The sequence below is a fragment of the Panthera uncia genome, chromosome D4 (genome assembly GCF_023721935.1).
Source record: "Panthera uncia isolate 11264 chromosome D4, Puncia_PCG_1.0, whole genome shotgun sequence".
NCBI lineage: Eukaryota > Metazoa > Chordata > Mammalia > Carnivora > Felidae > Panthera > Panthera uncia.
This window is the reverse complement of record NC_064807.1, coordinates 88289065-88308052: the sequence shown is the minus strand read 5'-3', so window position 1 is coordinate 88308052 and position 18988 is coordinate 88289065. Positions and strand designations below refer to the sequence as shown.

Genomic DNA, 18988 nt, shown 5'->3' with positions numbered 1-18988 from the left:
CGCCCGGCCGCGGCTTCCGGGAGGGTCGCGGGGCCTCGGCGGGGCCTCGGGCCGCCAGCGCATCCCCGGCGCAGACCTGGGCGGAGGCCGGCCCCGCCCCGCGGGAGGTGCCCGGGCTCCCCTGGCCGAGCGCCCCGGGGCCGGGCCCGCTGGGAGGGTCTCGGCCGCTGCGCCCCCGGACACAGGCGGTGGCCCGGCAGCTTCGCGGGAGAAGAGGTCGTGGCGACCCTGTGGACCCTCCTCTCCTGGCAGGCCCACGCCCACTTGCCCCCCCCCCCACCAGGCCCTCCTTCTGGGCCTGGTACCCTGACCCTCACCATCCTCCCCCACGAGGGGAAGCTGCCACCTGAGCGGGAAGGACAGGAGCTGAACCACTCTTTGGTGAGCCGAGAAATGTGCTTGGGGGCATTTGGTGCAGGGAGCCAGACTGTTCAGAGGATAAGCCAGCTTCTGTCCTCCGCGCCCCCCTGGGGTCTGGCATCCACACTGAGATGCCCGGGTGCCCCCCCCCCAACGCCTTCCAGCTTTGGCACCGCGTGGCTTTGGGGTGCAGGGCTGGGTGGCCCCACTGGCCACCCTCCAGGCCTGGTTTGGGGCTCTCGGGGTACAGGGTGGCTATTTGACAAAGCTTCGGCTCACAGTTCTCTCCAAGTATAGTTTTGGGGAGTTTTTCTGAATGATTCATCTTATGTAGTTGATTGTTTTAAATACGCAAGCTGTCGCTGGAGATTCCCTGTGAGTTTTTTACCTCATTCTCGCACTAGGTGATTTGACAGTTCAGAAGCCTCCTCACTGGGAGTCTGAGCTCTCTACAGCCGTGCAACCACGGGAACACGGTGAACACGGGGAGACCAGTGTCTGTCCTTCCCCCAGCTATGCTACGTGGTATGGAAATCACTGCAGCCCAGTGCCTTTGGGTTCGTTGCTGCGCCCGCTTTTAAAAATTGTATTGCGGCTTAAGTAGTTAACATTCTTGATATAGACTCTTCAGAGCCCGAGGCTGACGCGAACATCTCATGATCTCTGTCATTTTGCTGAGGCAGCTGGAATAACCCCCACTGCAAGGTGGGCACAGACTCCCCTAGCCAGTGAAAGAGCCCTCTCCCCACCCTGTCGTCCCCACCGGTCTGTGACCCCGGGAGCCTTCCGGGAGGGTGATGTTACGAGAGAGATTTGGGGCCGCAGTGGGATGCCGGGGTCTGAGAACTGGCAGATAGCTTCACATACTTCCTCTGGTACCAGATCTGTAGCCCAGGATAGTTGTGAATTAGCTGTGATTAACTGTCTTTGGTCTCAGGGTTAAGTTTTTCCAAAATTCAATTTCAAGCCCTTAAATTAATGCTCTTTCTAAAAAAAAAAAAAAAAAAAAAAAAAAATCTGTACTAGCTGAAGTTTCGGCATCTGAATTAGATGTTTCTGATTTTCTTTACCCTGTGGCAGTCAAAAGTCTATTTTAAAAGTCGGTAAAGGAATGGGAAGGGGGGAGGGGAGGGGAGGAAGACCTAACCCCGGAAATGCTTTACAAACATTGGCTCCTGTGTTATCCCACCCAACCTGGCCTTGAGAATTTCAAGTGATTGCAATAAATGCTTTTACGTAATAGTTTCACTTTGGGGACACACGAATCAGTGATAGTGAACGGCTTGCTTCCGAAGCTGTTGTGCCCTCTGGTTAAGTTGCACCTGTTTGGGCAAGTCTGTGCCTAGGTTGCCGGCCACGCTTTTCTTGGAGAGGACTGTGGTGTGTAAATACAAGATGATGTGCTCGTCGGGACGGAGGCTCCTGGTAGAGAAGGGTCCATGTTAAAAGCAAAGCAGATACACAGGCCGGTTCCGGTCTGTCCACTGGGGTTCAAAGGCGGTGACAGCCGTGCCCGGCACTATCCTGGGGCGGAACTCAGTTTCCCTGTTGCTGTAAATGCTGCAAAGCTGTCTTGCATCACAGATGTTTTGCATTCTAATTGGGGGGGGGGGTGGTCAGAAATCAGGGATCAGAAAAACAGGTTAGGAATGACCAGTTAGGTGACGTGTCTTGTATTTTCTAAGCGACTCTCTACGGTGCCCGTCACATCCCCCTCTGCAGCGGTCCCTGACCTTTAGCGGAAGGGTGCTTTGCAAACAGGTCCTCAGAACCGCTCCCAGGACCAGCCCAGCGGTTCCGCTGACGCAGCCACCCTCGGTCCGAGATGCGGGAACCGGAGTAACCACGCAGGATGAGAAAGGGCGCAGTGACAGCGTGTGGGACGGCTTCTCTGCCGATTAGCAAAGAATGATATCAGCCCATGAGACCGCCTGGCAGTTTTTAAACAAAAAGGCTGTAGGCTCTGTGGCTCTTTAAAGACTGTCTGGGTAATTCGTTTTTTCATTGCTCACGGCACATAACTTTTTATTTCAGGGGCTTGTTTTCCACATGGAGAAGGAAACTATCCGCGAAGTCACCCTGAGCTTACATTCACACAGTCATTCTTTTTAACCTGCGGAGACGCATACGCGCACCTGATCCCGTTGGCACCTGTTGGCAGCCTTTTGCGGCAAATAACACCTCGCTTCCCGCGCAGAGAAGACGGAAGGCCGAAGCAGGAACGCAGGCCGGGGAAGAGACGCTTGCGGGGGCCTCGGTGTGAGCCCGGTGCCCATGGCTCGGGGGCGGGTCCTTCCGCGCCTCCCCCTGCAGCTGCGAGGACCGAGGCCCAGGAAGCATGAGTGACCTCCCCCCCGCGCCCCCGGCTCACCCGGCACCGGATTCTGAGCCGCCTGTCTGGACTGCAGCCTGGCGTGCCGTTTCTCCGTGGCCGCGTGCACCAACAGAGTTGCGATGACCCCCCCTCTTTCCTCCCAGGATGTGAAACGGGCAGAAAAATAAAGAGTCGCCTTTCCGCACGTCCCTCCCCGCCTGCTAGAATGTTTCTCATGAACGCCCCTCCTGTGGTTGCTCTCCAGTCGAAATGGGAGGCCTTTGGCACACCCGGGGGCTTTAGGTTTCCCGGGGGCTTCGCAGAGCCACACGAGGGCGTCGCGAGGGCTTCGGTGAGTGCCCGAGTGCAGATGGTCATTAGCACGCTGCAGAGCCACGAGGCCGCTCTGGGCATGAGCAATGAGCTTGCCCTGCAGAGAAGCCAGAGGGCAGAGAGAGGCCGGGACGCCAGGCTGGCCGCCAACCCCGCGTTTGCCGCCTGTGGGCTTGCTGCCGATTTTGCCCCCTCCAGGGAGGAGGAAGCTGCAGCCTTTGGCCCCCTGGTGCTGGATTCGGACAGCGACGATTCCGTGGACCGGGACATCGAAGAAGCCATCCAGGAGTACCTAAAGGCCAAGGGCGGGGCCGCCCAGCCATCCGGGGCCGCGGACGGGGGGAGGCGGTGCAGACCAGAGGTTCCCCGGAGTAGCGCCCCGACGGCCCCGTGTCCCCCGAAGCTGGCACCCAGCTCAGGGGGCGCCCCTGGCAGCCGCGTGCGAGCCGGCCGGGACCAGGGCTCCGCCTCCCCGGCGAGCGTTAGCAGCGATGACTCCTTCGAGCAGAGCATCCAGGCAGAGATAGAGCAGTTTCTGAACGAGAAGAGACAACACGAGACCCCAAGAGGTGACGTTCCCGTGGACACAAAACCAGACCCCGGCGATAATCCGGCCAGACCGGCGTTTAGGTCCAGCAAAGAGCTGGCGGTCAGGGCACACCATGCACCGGGTGTGACTGGAGCCTGCAGGGATTTTCTCTTCCGGAAACCCCCCAGGCTGTCGAGGGTGAGCACGCGGCCCCGAGGCCTCAGGTCTAAGGCGGCTGTGGAGCCTGCGGAAGCGGCCCAGAATAAAGGTACCATCAGGAGGAGCGCGGGCCCCGGAAGGAGGGCGAAGCGACCCAAGAGCACGGCCCCGGTGCCCGAGGCGTCTGGCTCCAGCAGTGACGATGGCATCGAGGAGGCCATCCAGCTGTACCAGCTGGAGAAGAGGAAGGAAGCGAGCGGAGACCCGCCGCAGAGAGCGCCCTTCGCGGAGGGGAGGGGGCCCGACCCTCCCCCACGCGGCACAAGCCACTCCACAAAAAGTGCCTTGCCCGAAACCCACAGGAAAACACCAAGCAGGAAGAAGCCGGCGGCCCCGAAGGCCGTGGACCTCCGCCCAGGTGGCCCTGCCCCTGACCCCCCCTCCAGGCCCCCCAGGGAACCCAGAGCTGCCGAAGACGAGCTTGCCGAACGGCCGCCGTGCGGGGCAGAAACATCCGCCGAGCTGATGTGCGCGGAAGCGATCCTGGACATTTCCAAAACGATCCTGCCAGCCCCCGTGGGGGGCGGCGAGAGCCCCCCGCCTGCCAGCCCGCTCTCCTACCCCCTAGCCCTGCCTGCCCGCTCCGACGGGGACAGCAGCTCCGTGGACAGCAATGACAGCATCGAGCAGGAGATCCAGACGTTCCTGGCTCTGAAGGCTCAGTCGGGGGGTTGGCTGGCCACAACGGAGAGCCGCCCACAGTCCACACAGAGCCCACCGCCGTCGCCTGGCCCCGGGGTCCCTGTCTCCAAAACGCTGGGCCTGTCGCTGAGCTGCAGAAGGAAACGCAGGGGAGGCAGCAATGCTGTGCGGCCGTCCACACCCAAGAAAACAAGAGAGATGGTGCAGGAGGGGGCCCAGGCCGCAGACCACGGCCCCGGGAACGCGCAGCCCGGCCGGGCCCCCAGGACGGAGGGCGAGACCAGGGGCCAGCCCCTCTCCTGCAGGCCACTGGAGCTGGGCGAGCAGCACGGTGGCCCGGACGCGAGGGGCGGCGGGTGGCCCGGCCACGGGAAGGCGGCCGCGGTGAGGAGCACCGGGGGGAAGGGGAGCTCGGAGGACAAGAGCAGCTCACTGGACAGCGACGAGGACCTGGACACCGCCATCAAGGACCTGCTTCGGTCCAGGCGCAGGCTCAGGAGGAGGTGGAAGGACCCCAGGGCCGCGTGCAAGAGGAAGGTCAGGTTCAGCACCACTGAGACCCAGTGCGTGGATAAACTCGGGGGCTGCCAGAAGGACTGGAAAGACAAGAGCCCTCCTCTGTTGAAGAGTTGCCTCTCCAAACCCAAAAAAGACTGCAGAGAGAATCAGGTGAAAACAACTTTGAGCGTCTCCTGCAGGGAAACGGAGAGAACGCGGGCAGACGGCACGGGGACCGCGGACGCGCCCCCGGTCCTCCAGTCAAGGAGAAAAGCGTCCGAAGGGAACTCGTTCTGCGGTGACGCAGAAGCCTGTGAACTTCAAGGTGCGGGCCCCAGCCCTGGGCCCCCGCCCGATGACAGCAGCTCTGTGGACAGCGATGACAGCATCGAGCTGGAGATTAGAAGGTTTTTGGCCGAAAAGGCCAAGGAGTCCGGGAGCGGTTCAGAGGCCCTAGGAGGGGGCCCCGCCGCCCCGGGCACACGGAGCATGCCCAGGCCCGAGCTGCCGTGCCAGAAGGTGTCCACTCCCGCCCTGGCCCTTCAGCCCGGTGTGTGCACACAGAGCCAGCGGGGCAGGGGTGGCCCTGGGGGCACGGGGAGGGCCTTCCTTCCAGGTGGGAGGAGCGGCCCCCTGGCGGAGCAGGCCTGCCTCCCTGCGGCCCTGGCCAGGCGCACCGGCACGGCCGGGGCCCTGTCCGCCAGAGGGTCGGCTGCCGGTCGGAGACTCGTTTGCACTCACAGAGATCAGAGCCCGCGAGGGGCCGGGGGTGCCAGAGAGCGAGCTCTTGGCCCGCCGCCCACTCACGTCGAAGCTGGCGTCCGGACGGAAAGCCCCGGTGCGGCCTTTGCTGTGACCACACGGGGCCGGAGCCCGCGGACTCGCAAGCCGGGAGCGGATGGCCTGGGGGGCCCCCAGACCGGCCTCGCCCTCCCGTGGGCCAACTTCGCCCACCAGAGTCGGCTGCAGAGCGCGTGGGCGCTGAGCCCAGAGGGCAGAGAGGCCGTGTGGAGAGGGGGCCTCGGGGGCCAGAGAGACCAGGGGCCGGAGGGCCAGGACCCCAAGAAGGGCCTACCCTTCGCAGGCTTCTCCTCACTGCTGTCCACACAGTTATTCCACTTCGGGAAGAGTGTCTCCTGGGGGGGGAAGCAGGCGGGAGTCTTTAGCCCGCCCCTGAGTCTGCCCCTGCAGGGCCCGTCCTTCTCGGCCTTCAGAGACACGCCGGCTGGCCACAGCCCCGTGTCCGGAGGCTCGCGCCTGCTCACGAAGAAGGAAGGCGGACGCTGGCCCAGCCGGAAGTCACAGGCTGCGTGCACCCTGCACGCCAGGAGGAACTCGGGCTCTGAGGACGACGGTTTGGACCTGAGGTACAGGCGGAGGGCCGTCGGTGGAGAGGACGAGGCCCGGGAGGCCGTGGGCAGCGACTCGAGCGAGCTCAGCGACACGTCCGTGGAGGAGGGCGGCGGCCCGGCGGCCAAGGGCAAAGCCCTCCAGCCCTGAGGACGCGTGCTGGCTCTGTGTCCTTGTGGGAAGCGCGTCTGTGTGTGCCCGCTGCTCGCGAGCCTGGGCCCGGAACGGGAAGGCCCCCTGCGCAGCCCCGTAGACGGGTAGGCCCGCCGGGAGGGGTGGTGTTATTTAACAGATGTGTCCTGGAAAATAGGGTTTTTGTAGCCTTTTTGTAAATTATTTAAAGTGCTGTAAAAAGTATTTTTGGAAAATGCTGTTGTTTGGTTTTGTAGGGCATTCCTAACTGCCGCTTTCTGTGGTCTGTGTGCGAGGCTTAGATTAGCGGCCACTTGGCTTGGCCGTCACAGCCAGGGCTCAGGTGACCCTGACCGCCAGTGTGGCCGCTGGAAGGGTCTGGCCGTGCCTGGGAAGGCAGCGGTGGACGCCCGCCCTGAGCGTCCCAGAAGCGCCCCCGGAGGCTTCCGTCGGGAAGCTACTGGACAGCTCTTGTGACCTGAAGGCCGCCGGTCCCGCGAGGCCAGGGCGAGTCCTCTGAGCGCTGCGGTCGCCGCCTCCACAGGAGAACATTTCAAAGCACAACGGCCAGCGGGCGGACGGACCGGCACCCGAGCCTGTGTTGTTTAACGTCCAGCCCTGTTCAATTCCTGTGTGATTCTAACAGCCCAATAAAGCCCTTTTCGTATGGGAGCCACTATTCCTCGTCGTCAGTCACGGTCTGGGAAGGTGACGTCCCCTGAGAGTGCCCTCCTCCCCGTCGGCACTCGGGAACACACGAGACCGGGGCCACTTTCCTTGTTGTGGTGCCCAGACGTCTGGAGAGCCCGGGATGAGGCCCAGCACCCTCCAGGGACCGGGGCCTCGCCAGGGCGTGCCCGCACACTCACTCATTCACACTCACACACACACACTCACGCACTCAGCAGGTGCGCCAGGCGGCTTCCCCAGGGCCCGCCTCCCCGAGGCACGATGGGCCGTTGCCTGCACTGTTGCGAGTGGGGGGAGGCCTTGCGGAGGGGGGAGAGTGTGGCTTTCCGTGCCTTCTGCTCAGAGGGTGCCAGGGAGACAGGAGGGGCTGCTGTCGCGTGGGGTGGACGCTCAGCGGTCACGACGTTGATGTGCAAAACGTCCGGCAAACGTTTTTGTCTGCGGCCCTGAGTTTTACGACTCACTGTTGCATTCAGCTGACGGACCTGGACAAGGTTTGCTTTGCAGCTGAGTTTAGTATTCAGACGTGCAAGTGAATTTTCTACAGGCTTGTGCACCCTGGGGTTTAGCGACGGCCCCTTCTGCACCCATAGGCCGGGGAGCACCCGTGGGCCCTCAGCCTGCAGCCCGCCCTCCGGCCCGCCCGACACCTGCAGGGGTCCGTCCGCCAGCCCCATGGCCGGCTCTTAACTCGCTTTGGTGCCCCCCCGGAGAAACAGTTCGTGTGATCCATGCTTTACATTTAATTTTGAATAAGTGCTTTTAACACTTGGAAATGAAAATCAGCTTGTTTTGTATATAGGAACTGGGTTTTTTTTTTTAATGCAAATGAGTCCAGCCCTGCTTGTAAATCTGCTTAAGCAGCTCGTCTTACCCAGAGTGGCCTTTGTGGGACGGGATGGTGACTAGAGGACCCTCCTGTGCACTTAGCTCTGAGTACCCCCTGCCCCTGCTGCTTCCTGTCTCCTCCAGGCCCGGCACCCTTCACGCATGCCTCCTTCCTGCCCCCGGGTTCCCGCGGCCTCTGCGACACTGACCCCCATTCTGCGTGGGGCACCGCTGTTCACACACGCCTTGTTCTCACACACACCAGGCACAAGCCTGCTTGGGCTGGTCCCTCCCAGGGACCCCGTGCCCTAGGTCAACTCTGGCGCACGCTGGGGCTCAGGCCAGAGGTTCCCCCCGCACCATCTCTGGGAAGGGGGCCGTGGTGGGGTGAGTGTGCGGGACCTGACGCCACAGCCGTGAGTAGCAGTGTCCGGGGAGCTGCCGCACGGGGTGCCGAATGTGCACCCACCTCTGCGGGCAGGGGGACCGTGTGTTCCCAAATCAAGCCTCGCTTCCAGGGGAAGGAGGGGTCTGTGCGCCTGGGGCCAAAGGTTCACTCATTTAATGCAAAGAAGGAGAGAGGCCTAATGGGCACAGTGGGAAGAGAGGTAGGGAGGGGAGGGAGGGTCCCAGGGGGTTCAGACGTGAGGTCCATCAGGAGAGGGAGGGTCTCCTACAGCCAAGGCTCACTCCCTCCTTTTATGGCTCAACATCTGAATTCTCGGCAGGTTTCTGGAGCTGAGACACAGTCGCCTCGGGAAATCGGGCCCTAAGTTTAAGTTCTAGCGCCTTCTCTGCTCATATAAAAAGATGAAAAGTATTGCGCCCTTGCTCCCCGCCCCCACCGCCCTCCGAACTAATTTCAGGGCCTGTTTAAGGGACCCAACATCCACCCTGCAAGCCACCACCGGGTTCGCTCCAGGGAAGGCGGACCCGGAGCGGGAAATAGTCTGTTATTTGCAGAGTCTTTGGGTTTCTGCCATTCGGTGCCCTGGACAGACGTTCCGCCCAGCGTGGACGCATTTCCTGTGTGTTTGGAACCCTGTGTTCTCACCGACTGCGACCGAGAGACAAAGAGTTACTGATGCGCATGGAAATACGTGTTCAGCGCGCGAAGCCGCTGCCCTTCACCCCACCCGGCAGCCAAGCGGCGGGGGCCTAGTGACGCCCCGGTTCTCTGCGTCGCGTCTCGTGGTGGAAGGAAACAGCCCGACCCGGCCAGGCCTCCTCGTGGGTCAAGACAGGCTTTCCTGACGTCACAGTCAGGAAACACAGAGATGCCGTGCTGGCCTCTTCCCTAACTGTTCTGACGCGGAGTGAGGACTTTGAGAGACGTCAGGATCGCGGCCAGGGAGGGACGGGGTCCTTCCCGTGATTCGGGCACCCGGCCCCCGCGCGTCCCCGCGGCCTTCCGTGAGACCGTCCACCTAAACGCTCTGCGTCTGCCCTCAACACATGAAGATTCCTGGTGGAAGACGTGCCAAAAGAGAAGTTTATAGGCACCGGAGTCCCCGTAAGACTTGTGTGCAGCGTCGGGGCCAGGGCTGCGGGGTCCCCTGCCCGTGGCCACGCCTCCCCAGACGCACCCAAGGCGGGCTCCGCGTCGGGCAGGCCTGGGACTCGCCCCAGGTGATGACGTCAAGGTCCTCCGAGAACCCAAGCCAGCAGACGGGTGCGCCAGGACCGGGACGCCGGGAGCCTGAGCTGGAGACGCTCCCGCTCTCGCGGGAAGACGGGCATATATGTTCTATCAAAGTTATTTCTGGTTTCCATCTTCCCAGACATTCATTCTGCTTACAATGCACGTGGAGTGTAGCTTTACCTCACTAGCATCTCTGACAGAGCAGTTTATCAGCCGTGACGCGTCGAAGCACCCAGCACCTGTTAGGATGCCCAGGTCTGGCGATGTCGGCTCCCCTGGCACCCCCAGCCGGCCGCAGGGGCGGCCTCTCCGAGCGTGGCACTCACCAGCTCCGACCAGGAGGAAAAACGGCTATCTTGCCAGCTAACTTTGCCCTTCCCCGGAGTCCCCAACCTGCTTTTCATAGCTGCCGAGGCAGGAGTTCATTCTTTTCGGGGAGTTTAGAAACTTGGTTAAAAAGGCATTCTTTGTCTTGTGTTTATTTCAACAGAGGCTCAGCACAGAAGCGTCCCCAGGATTTGGGTATTTTTTAGTGAAGGGTCGTGGAAAGTAATTTTTGGCCTGACGCCTGGAGAGCCCACTGGTTTTGTGGCTCAGAAAGATAACGCACAGACCCTGGCTTCAGGCTCAGCTTCGCATCTTTTTATTAAGAATATCGACTTTCTCTGGAAACCATTTCCGTTCCAAATGGGACATTAAGCCTGTGGCCAAAATGTCTACTTCTGTGTATTAATAATCAAAAGGTTTGAATGAAGAAATAACCAGTCATGGCGTTTCATTCCTTCCCACTCTGACGGGACCACGATTTTTGTAAAGGAGATAGCATCCGTGGAACGTAACCGTGGCCTCTGTCTAGAGCGAGTGCCTTCCGGATTTCCCATGATGAACACGTCCTGCTCTCGTACCTCAATCGATCGAGGACTGCAGAGAAATCAACGTGCACGCACTGTCATTGCTACCCCACCCAGAAAATGCGTTATTCCCTGCCTGCCGGGATTTTTCTTAACGTTTTACTGAACATTGGAAACGAACACAAAGGGACAAGTCCCACGGACACATCACCCCCTCCAACCGCGAGAGGCGCTGGCCAGGCCCGTTCCACTGATCTGGCCTCCAGGCCCTGCCCCTCTCGGTGGCCGCAGGATGTTCCCGGGGACTCCACGCCGGCCAGCATGCGTCAGGGACAGGGGGCTGTGTTCCTGCCCTTCTTCCCCGCACGGCCCCCGTCCTCCCTCCAGGCAGGGCATCCCACCCTCCCGATTTCCACCAAGGCGCTTTAGAACAGGAAACCCACTCCGGGATCTGTCTGGAGTGTGAAACGGCTGCCGAGAAAGACACGGGGGACAGGGGAGGGGGGTGGGGGTTACCCAGGCCTTCCTCGTGCCAGGCCAAAACTTGGGTCCCAGGACGCCCACGGTCCTGTTCCCTGATTACAGGTGAGTCCAGAATTCAGAATGCTGCGACTTTTTTAATGGAAAGTCAAGCCACTAACATCCTTCCCAGCTCAGAAGTAAAACGAGCACACAGGACGTTACTGCCCCGTCCGCATGTTTTCCTAATGTAAAGAGCAAACATTGTCAGGGAAAGCAGTGAAGTCTGCACCTTCACGATTGGGCAAATTACGGGAGACGGGGGGCAATGTGTCAGGTCATTGCTGCTGGTGTCAGGGGACCCCTGACCTCTCAATCGCAGATGGAGGGCCTGTTGACGTTGTAGCTGGGGTGGAAGTTGAAGCGGTCGTAGGAGGTGACGTAGTTGTCGGGACCCGTCACAACGCTCTTCTCCACGCAGACGTTGAAAGTATTGTTCCGGAACATCCCACCGGCCGCAAGTTGTCTGGAAAACTTGCCCGAATTTGGGTAAAATACTTTCTGGAAGTGGCAAGGGGACACAAGAATTAATGGGGTGTGCAGCCGGTCATCGGGCATGTCTGGAAGAAGAGCAAGAATTTGTAAGAAAATGTCGTCTCCGCCCCCAGGAAGCAGCGACGTCAGGGTGGGCAGAATGGCCCAGGCCGTCCCTGTTTACTTTTTTTTTTTTTTTTTTAATAATTTTATTGATTTATTTTGAGAGACAGAGTGTACACGCTCAGGAGGCGAGGGAGTGGGAAAGAATCCCAAGCAGGCTCAGCGCTGAGCCCGACTCGAGGCTCCGTCCTGTGAACCGGGAGATGGCGACCTGAGCCGAGATCGAGAGTCGGACGCGTCAGCGACTGAGCCACCCGGGAGCCCCCAGACCATCCCAATTTATAGGTGACGTCTGGGAACACTTACTAATAGCTCGCTACGCACGGACTGAAGGACCGCTTACGGGCCACCTGGGCGTAGCACGGCCACTGCTGGCCCCAAGCCACCCCGGTTCTGCTCGGACCAACCGTGCCACCAGATACGCATCTGGACCTCTCTGAATGTCAGTTTCCTCTTCTGCAGAGAAGAGCCAAAGTCGACACGCGTGGGTTTCAGCCCTGAGTGCGTACGTGAATCCCCTGTAGAGAGCTGTAACACGCTTCTGATGCCCACGCCCCACCAGTGCAGGGGTGCGGGGGGGCACTGCCTTAGTGGGGTGAGGGTGCGGTGAGGACCACCCCCAGACAAGCCCGAGCTCCCGTGTGCAGGCGCTAGGGTGGTGGGGATTAGTCCAACAGCACAGCATCATCGGGTGACCCTGGGGCGCCCGGGCCTGGGGCTCTGCCAGATGGCTCACCCTGGACAGGTGAGCTGTTCTTTAGCTAGCCTCCTGTCAAGATCGCTGGCTGTTGTGTCTCCTTGGCAGGAAGCGAGGACAAAGACAGCTCACCTGTCCAGGGTGAGCCATCTGGCAGTCTTTTCTGGGGGCAGAGGCTGTGGGCTCCAAAGAAACTGGGGGGGGGGGCGGGGATTCCCAAGAGACCCCCCCGGCCCCCCCCCCCCCCCCCAGGGCACAGACGGCCGCCCTGAGCGTCACTGTGCCACGTTTCTGACAGCTGAGCCGACGTCCACACATCCACGCGTCACTGAAGTCCACAGCGTTCGTTCATCAGCGTTCACTTTTCGTGTTGTACGCTTCAGCGGGATACCGTTCCAGTATCGCAGAGAACAGGTTCCTCGCGGTATCATTTTTCTTTTCAATTTTTTTCCAATGTTTATTTTTGAGAGAGAGACAGAGCGTGAACAGGGGAGGGGCAGAGAGAGAGGGAGACACAGGATCCGAAGCGGGCTCCAGGATCCGAGCTGTGATCACAGCGCCGGACGCGGGGCTCGATCTCACAAACCACGAGACCGTGACCTGAGCCGAAGTCGACCCTCAACCGACTGAGCCACCCAGGCGCCCCAAATGTTTATTTATTTTTGAGAGAGAGAGAGAGAGACAGAGTGCGAGCAGGGTGGGGGCAGAGAGAGAGGGAGACACAGAATCCAAAGCAGGCTCCAGGCTCCCAGCTGTCAACACAGAGCCCGACGTGGGGCTCGAACCCATGAATCGGGAGGTCGTGACCTGAGCCAAAGTCGAATACTTCACCGACTGAGCCACCCAGGCGCCCCTCTGGAAACTTTCTAGACACATAATCTCCCAAGAGCTCTATCCCCCATGTAAAACACGTAAATAAGTGATATAACCAGACCTTTTAAAATGATGACTATTTTGAAGGAAAAAACCACACTGTCACCCCAAAATGGGTGGCCCTACTGTCCTGGGTATCCAGGGGATGCTTATGCTGGTGCATCTGACCCCTCACCTGGGCCCAGGAGGGACTTCAGGGGAGTTTTAGAAGGCAGTTCTAGACCTCCAGACTGTGAAGTCAACCTCAAAAAGGGGGTGGGGGGGTACCCAAAAGTACACGGATCCCCAGATCCACCAATGTGCCTTGTCCCGTTGCAACCTGTGGTTTTTCGCCGGCACTGCCTCTTAAGGTCACGAGTTCATTAACATCAGGCATTATTACAAAAAGGAGGCAGCCGATCCCTTATTTGCTTCCCAACTCAATGCCTGAAGGTGCAGGGGGGGGGGGAGGGGGGTGGTGTCTATGTAAGAGGAGCCAGCCTTTGGGGACATCTTAAGCCACTCTACGTGCGCTGTTCTCATCTTTAAAACACTTCGTTGCCAAATTCACTTAGTTATTTCTACCCGGCCCTGTTTCAAAAAGATTTGAGGTGCCCCCTCCCGCTTTGTGATGTTGGAACTTTGGGCCCCTCTGGACGGCCCCCCCATGTGTTGCCCTTTTGAGAAATCCAGGGTTGCAGCCTCCTCCTGGAGATGCCCCCTGCCCCCCACATACACGTGCTTCCCGCTTACCGGCATCTCGTGCACAGTGGGGGCCCTGCTCCCGTAAGCTTGGTTACTGGTCCTGTACACGGAGACAGGCTCCTTGGTCCTGGCAGATGAGAAACACACTCTATTTTCCGTGCATTTATTCTAATTCTGCCCAAGCCGCGGCCTTAAAACATCTGCTTGATGGAGCTCTGTCGGGAACGCCCCAGGCTGGCAATGCAGCCGTGAGCGTGGGCTCCCTTGGCCCGCAGGTTCACCCTCCCCGCCCCCTCTGCTCACCTCTGCCCTTACTCTCCCCCAAGGCAGGCCAAAGCCCTAAAGGCAACCCTCGCAGGGTCTTGGCACCTGCCGTCACTTCCTGGACAGGCAGGGAGGTCAGGAGCTGCGGCTCAGCTGCCACACCCCCGCTGGGGGAGGGGGGGGTTGGGGGTCGTCCACTCCGGGGTCTCTGAGAGAAAACACGCCTAGGGTCTCTGATGCTGACCCTGAGTTGAACTGAGTGGCTGGGTTCGGACATCAGCTCTGTCTCATGTCTCCAGAGCTTGAGCGAGATACCACCTTTCTGCACCCCAGTTGTCTGTCCTGGGACAGGATAACAGCCCCCGGTCCACGGGATGGCAGGGGAGACTAGGTGAGGGAGGGCAGGGGTCTACCAACGGCCCAGGGTTAGCCATGAGCAGCTCAGGCGTGCCGGTGTCAGCGCCTCCCAGCCCGGAGAGGTAGGACTTATCCCGGCCACCCCGGCCCCTCCTGCACTGCCTGCAGGCCCCTCGCTTGTGCTTTCGGAGGACTTTCTCGCCCATTTGGTGGTAACAGCGGGGCGCGGGGCCAGGCCGCGGACTCGTGTGTGCGGGCCTAGTGAGCGGAGCCGCCACCCAGCCCCAGCGCGTGCCCGGTGGCCCCTGACTCCGTCCTCACCCGTAGCCCCGAAACCACTCCGGGTTGTTGAACCTGACCGGCAGATCCCCGTCTATGCGGTAGTAGTCGCTGGTTCTCTTCGCGGGCGCGGGGGCCGCGGCCTCGGGGGCCGGGGGCTCCGCAGCCTCCGCGCACTCTCGGGGGTTCGCCTCGGACATGAGCCTGACCTCGGCGGCGTCGGTGGGAGAGCGCGGGCGTCCGCGAGGCTTCCCGTTGCCAGGCGACGGCCGGGTCACCTGACTGGGCGGTCGGGCCTTAAAGGCGCCGCGCCCACGGCCTTCCCAGCCGCTCCCCTACTGGCCGGGGGACCCCGGGTCTCGGCCTTCACCCGCAGAAGGCCCGCTTCCAGCTCCACACGCCGTTTTACCGCGTGCCTGGGTGTCCCCGGCCCCGGACGTCAGGCCCCGCCCCCTCCGCCCCGTACCCGGCCTCTAAATGCAGACTCCAGATGCGCCTAATCTTATGGGAGTCCCCCTGGGAGACGACGGGTTGTGTTGGACTGGCCCGAGGTGAGGAGGGCCCCCACGGGGACGGCGGCTCGTGCGGGGTGCAGGGGGCGAACTGGGGGGACAGGGCCGGTTCCCCTACACCCCGTGCTTCCCTACACCCCGCGCTCGCCCCGACCCCGCCGGGCCGCTCCATCCTCCCGTGTCCGTGGAGTCCGGGCGGGCGGCGGGCCGAAGTCGGGCCCGGGGCTCACGCGTCGCTGGCCTGCGCGGCCGGACCCCGAGCCGAGCGGCGGGGAGCGCAGAGGCACCTCCGGGCCGGCAGGCGGCGCTGCGGCCGGGGCGCTGGCGGCGGCGGCGGAAGGAGCGCCGCTCCCAGGGCTCGTCCCTGCCCCGTCCGCCCTCCGCGCCATGGCGCCCGCCGCGTCCGTGTCCCGCCTGCTCGGCGCGGGTGAGCGTGCGCGGAGGCCGGGGGGCGCGGGCGGGGGGCTCCGGGGGGTGCGGAGCACAGGGCGCGGGCGGGACCCCCGGGGACGCGGCGGGACGGGTCCGGGCCGGAGGGCACGGGCAGGGGCGCGGGGTGCGGGCGGGGGGTGGGGACGGGGGGCGGCGCGACGCCTCCCAGGCCTGCGGGTCACGCAGCGCCCGCCGCGCGGGGACCCAGACCCCCGCAGGGACAGCAGCCGGGCGCGCGCGCCACCAGCCTGCTCTCTCCCCAGGTGTCTGCGCCGGGCCGCTGCGGCCGCGTCTGCTCCAGAGCGCCACCCCGGGGCGGGCCCGGCCGAGCGGCCGGACCCTGGCCAGCGCTGCGACCCCCGCCGTCAGGGAGCCCGAAGGCAGCATCGGTAAGGTCGGCTCCTCTGCGAGCCTAGGGTGTTGAGGGGACCGCGCCTGGCCTCCCCCGTTTGGGGTTGAAATCGTCTGCCACGAGGAGTTCTGAGTGCCCTGCCATTAGGTGTGAAGGCCCGGAGGGGTGCGGACCCAGGAAGGAAGGGGCAGCCTGCCTCCGTCTCCTGCCCCCGGCAGCCCCTTGTGCTGGGTGCACCCGCACGTGCACTTTCAGTGGCCTGAGCTCGTGCCTCGCTGCCCTGCCCTATCATCCGCTCTCATCTGAGGATGGGGCTAAGGCCACTGTCCTCCCCGGGTGGGGGGAGGGAGAGCGAATGGTGGCCCATGTGGCTTGGCCCCTTGGGAGGTGCCCTCTGGACCGCTGAGCCCTCCCTGGACGCCTGATGGGGACCTTCCTCTGGTGACTGGGAGGCACGCCCAGGACCGGCCTGGGCCCCTCCCCTTTCTGGGTATAGACTTGACCAGGGTTACCCAGGAGCAAAGCCAGGGTCAGAGCCTGGCTGCAGCCCCAATCTCCTGGAAGGGACCCCGTGGCCTCCGGCACTTTGGTCAGCTGGAATTACCGGCCCTCCCCCTCTCCGGCCATGTTGCCTCCCTTCCGGTTGGGAGCAGGGGGGCCGCAAGCCACAGCACCCTCTCCTCCCCACCCCAGATCTCAACGACAGGATCCTCAACGAGCCCCTCAAGCACTCTGACTTCTTCAACGTCAAGGAGTTGTTTTCCGTGAGAAGCCTCTTCGATGCCCGGGTGCACCTGGGGCACAAAGCAGGCTGTCGGCACAGGTGACAGACACGGGGGCCCGGTGTGGTGGTGCCTGCGGGGCCCGGGGACCCTCCTGCCTTGGGATCCTTGGAGTCCAAGGCCCTTTTTGCACTGGCACGTTTCGTCCTCTTCCAGACGGGGCCACTGAGCCCCGGGGAGGAGCAGGGGTTGATTCTCAGACTCCGCTTTGGCCCCCATGCTGGACTGTGTGCTCAGGGGCACAGGGTGGAGGCTGGCGAGGGAGGCAGCGGTGGCGCATTCACACGTTCAGATGTGTGTGCAGCGTTCCTTCCGGTGGCATCCCCACGTGATGGCGTGTGGGTGCGGGGAGACCTGCCCGAGGCTTGCTGTAGCCCAGGCCTGTCCTGGTCACCCCGAACCCCACCCCACCCCCACTGCCTCCCGGCCATCACTCGCCAGACAGGGGCCCCCACTGCCGTCGTGGTTGCGGGTTGCAGACTGCGCCGTCCCCGGGGATGGTTGCCCCAGAGGGTCCTCCACGGAGGGCCCTGGCGGGTGGTGGGCGTTCAGACCAGAAGGCGCCCAATTGGCCACGTGGACTTTGCTCACCCTTGCCTTTGTGGGGTCTCCGGCAGGTTTATGGAGCCGTACATTTTTGGGAGTCGCCTGGACCAGGACATCATTGACCTGGAACAGACGGCCACGCACCTGCGGCTGGCGTTGAATTTCACGGCCCACGTGGCCTATCGCAAGGGCGTCATCTTGTTTGTGGGCCGCAACAGGCAGTTCTCACACCTGATCGAGACCACGGCCCGGGACTGCGGCGAATACGCCCACACCCGCTACTTCAAGGGCGGCCTGCTGACCAACGCCCCGCTCCTCTTGGGACCCAAGGTCCGCCTGCCAGACCTCATCATCTTCCTGCACACGCTCAACAACGTCTTTGAGCCCCACGTGGCTGTGAGAGACGCAGCCAAGATGCAGATCCCCACCGTGGGCATCGTGGACACCAACTGCAACCCGTGTCTTATCACCTACCCCGTCCCCGGCAACGACGACTCTCCCCCGTCCGTCCACCTCTTCTGCAGGCTCTTCCAGACGATCATCAACCGGGCCAAGCAGAAGCGGAGGCATATGGAGGCCCTGTATCGACTGCAGGGCCAGGAGGGGCCGGAGGCCCAGGGCGGGGGGCCGGCTCACCCGCCCTCCCTGGGAGCATATCCCGGCGACAGGTCCTCTCCCTTGCCCGAGGAGAGCGGCAGCCACGCCTGTCCCTGAGCCAGGAGCCCCTTGCCTTCCCCGGCCGGCCGCGGTCCTTAGCGGGTCCTGCGGCTCTTGACCCCGACTTGACCTCTTGACCCTGCTGCTAGTAACGGCTCCTGGCAGCCGCCCCTCCCCCCCCCCACCCCGCCCGGGGCTCCACTCGAGACCCGTGGGTCCCAGCGGGTGCACAGAGGGCCAGCAGCCAGCAGTCCGGAAGACACGCTCGTCCTGGAGTCCGGAAAGCCTCGCTTACACCCTAAATTCAGTCCCTTGTGTGTCGGGAGGCCCTCCCACCGAGTCGCCCTTCATCGTCTTCCAGACTGTGCCGAGGTTGGGCTGCGTCCTCCACGGTTTCTGGGGCTGTTCTGGAACCGGAGGCCGCAGGGCCAGCCACCTAGAGCATCCCATCCGGGAGGGGGCAGGCCGGGCAAAGCAGACAGCAGGATCCCAACGGAAATAAAGCTTTCACTTGGACGGATGCGGCTTTGGGGCCTGTGGGTTGCACGGTGCGGTTTATGTGCCTCTGCTCACCAGCGTGGCGTCCGTCAGACCGCCGTGGGCTCCACGGAGCTCACGGTACTCTCAAGCTTCACGTGGATGTGAGGGGTGGAGAGGGCTCAGCCCCTGGGGACCCGCCCATCAGTGAGGCCGCCCCGCGGCGCACACGCTCTCGTGTACATGGACACCTGCCCGCCTGTGCTAGCCTGCGTCGCGCAGAAGCACACGGGGGCAAGAAGAGGGGGCCCGGTGTCCACCCGGCCTCTTCCAGGGTTGAGGCAGGGGTGCGTGGTGGAGGTCCCTGCTGTTTTCCGTTTTCCACGCTTCGTGATTTACAAGGTGCGGGGAACGGGGTGCCCACTTGCCCACCTGAAGTACGAAAATGCAATTTATGGGAAGGTAAGTGCAGGGGTCCCCCCGGGGCTTCCACCAGCAAGTACTTCCTACTGAGTTCTGACAGAAGTGCTTGGTCCCCCCCCCCATCCCTTGGAGCTCCAGAGAGGCCAGCT

At 62.4% G+C, this 18988-nt stretch overlaps 3 protein-coding genes across 9 annotated transcripts; 2 read left to right on the top strand and 1 right to left on the bottom strand.

Moving 5' to 3' along the window:
• The first annotated feature begins 6 nt into the window (after positions 1-6).
• Positions 7-7262, top strand: PPP1R26 (protein phosphatase 1 regulatory subunit 26). 6 transcript variants are annotated; one of them, XR_007457830.1, is made up of 4 exons: positions 7-381; positions 765-1065; positions 2395-6502; positions 6635-7262. XR_007457830.1 is itself a non-coding variant. In XM_049630846.1 (4 exons), the coding sequence occupies exon 4, from the start codon at positions 2901-2903 to the stop codon at positions 6393-6395; it is 3495 nt and encodes a 1164-aa protein (XP_049486803.1). In that variant the 5' UTR covers positions 7-381; positions 765-885; positions 983-1065; positions 2395-2900; the 3' UTR covers positions 6396-7130. The 6 variants fall into 6 exon arrangements, 5 of the variants coding, with proteins under 5 accessions (XP_049486803.1, XP_049486814.1, XP_049486821.1 ...); XM_049630846.1 differs by having other exon boundaries at positions 765-885; positions 983-1065; positions 2395-7130; XM_049630857.1 differs by having other exon boundaries at positions 765-885; positions 2395-7130.
• Positions 7263-10157: 2895 nt separating this feature from the next.
• PIERCE1 (piercer of microtubule wall 1) lies at positions 10158-15188 on the bottom strand. 2 transcript variants are annotated; one of them, XM_049630824.1, is made up of 4 exons: positions 14701-15188; positions 13807-13885; positions 11217-11408; positions 10158-10458 (listed from the first exon to the last, which is right to left on the bottom strand). In XM_049630824.1, exons 1-3 carry the CDS (start codon positions 14856-14858, stop codon positions 11220-11222), a joined length of 426 nt encoding a protein of 141 aa, XP_049486781.1. In that variant the 5' UTR covers positions 14859-15188; the 3' UTR covers positions 10158-10458; positions 11217-11219. The 2 variants fall into 2 exon arrangements, with proteins under 2 accessions (XP_049486781.1, XP_049486773.1); XM_049630816.1 differs by lacking the exon at positions 10158-10458 and having other exon boundaries at positions 10986-11408; positions 14701-14926.
• A 316-nt stretch (positions 15189-15504) lies between these two features.
• On the top strand, positions 15505-18459 carry MRPS2 (mitochondrial ribosomal protein S2). Its single transcript, XM_049630805.1, has 4 exons — positions 15505-15597; positions 15866-15991; positions 16648-16777; positions 17354-18459. Exons 1-4 carry the CDS (start codon positions 15558-15560, stop codon positions 17994-17996), a joined length of 939 nt encoding a protein of 312 aa, XP_049486762.1. The 5' UTR covers positions 15505-15557; the 3' UTR covers positions 17997-18459.
• Positions 18460-18988: the final 529 nt, after the last annotated feature.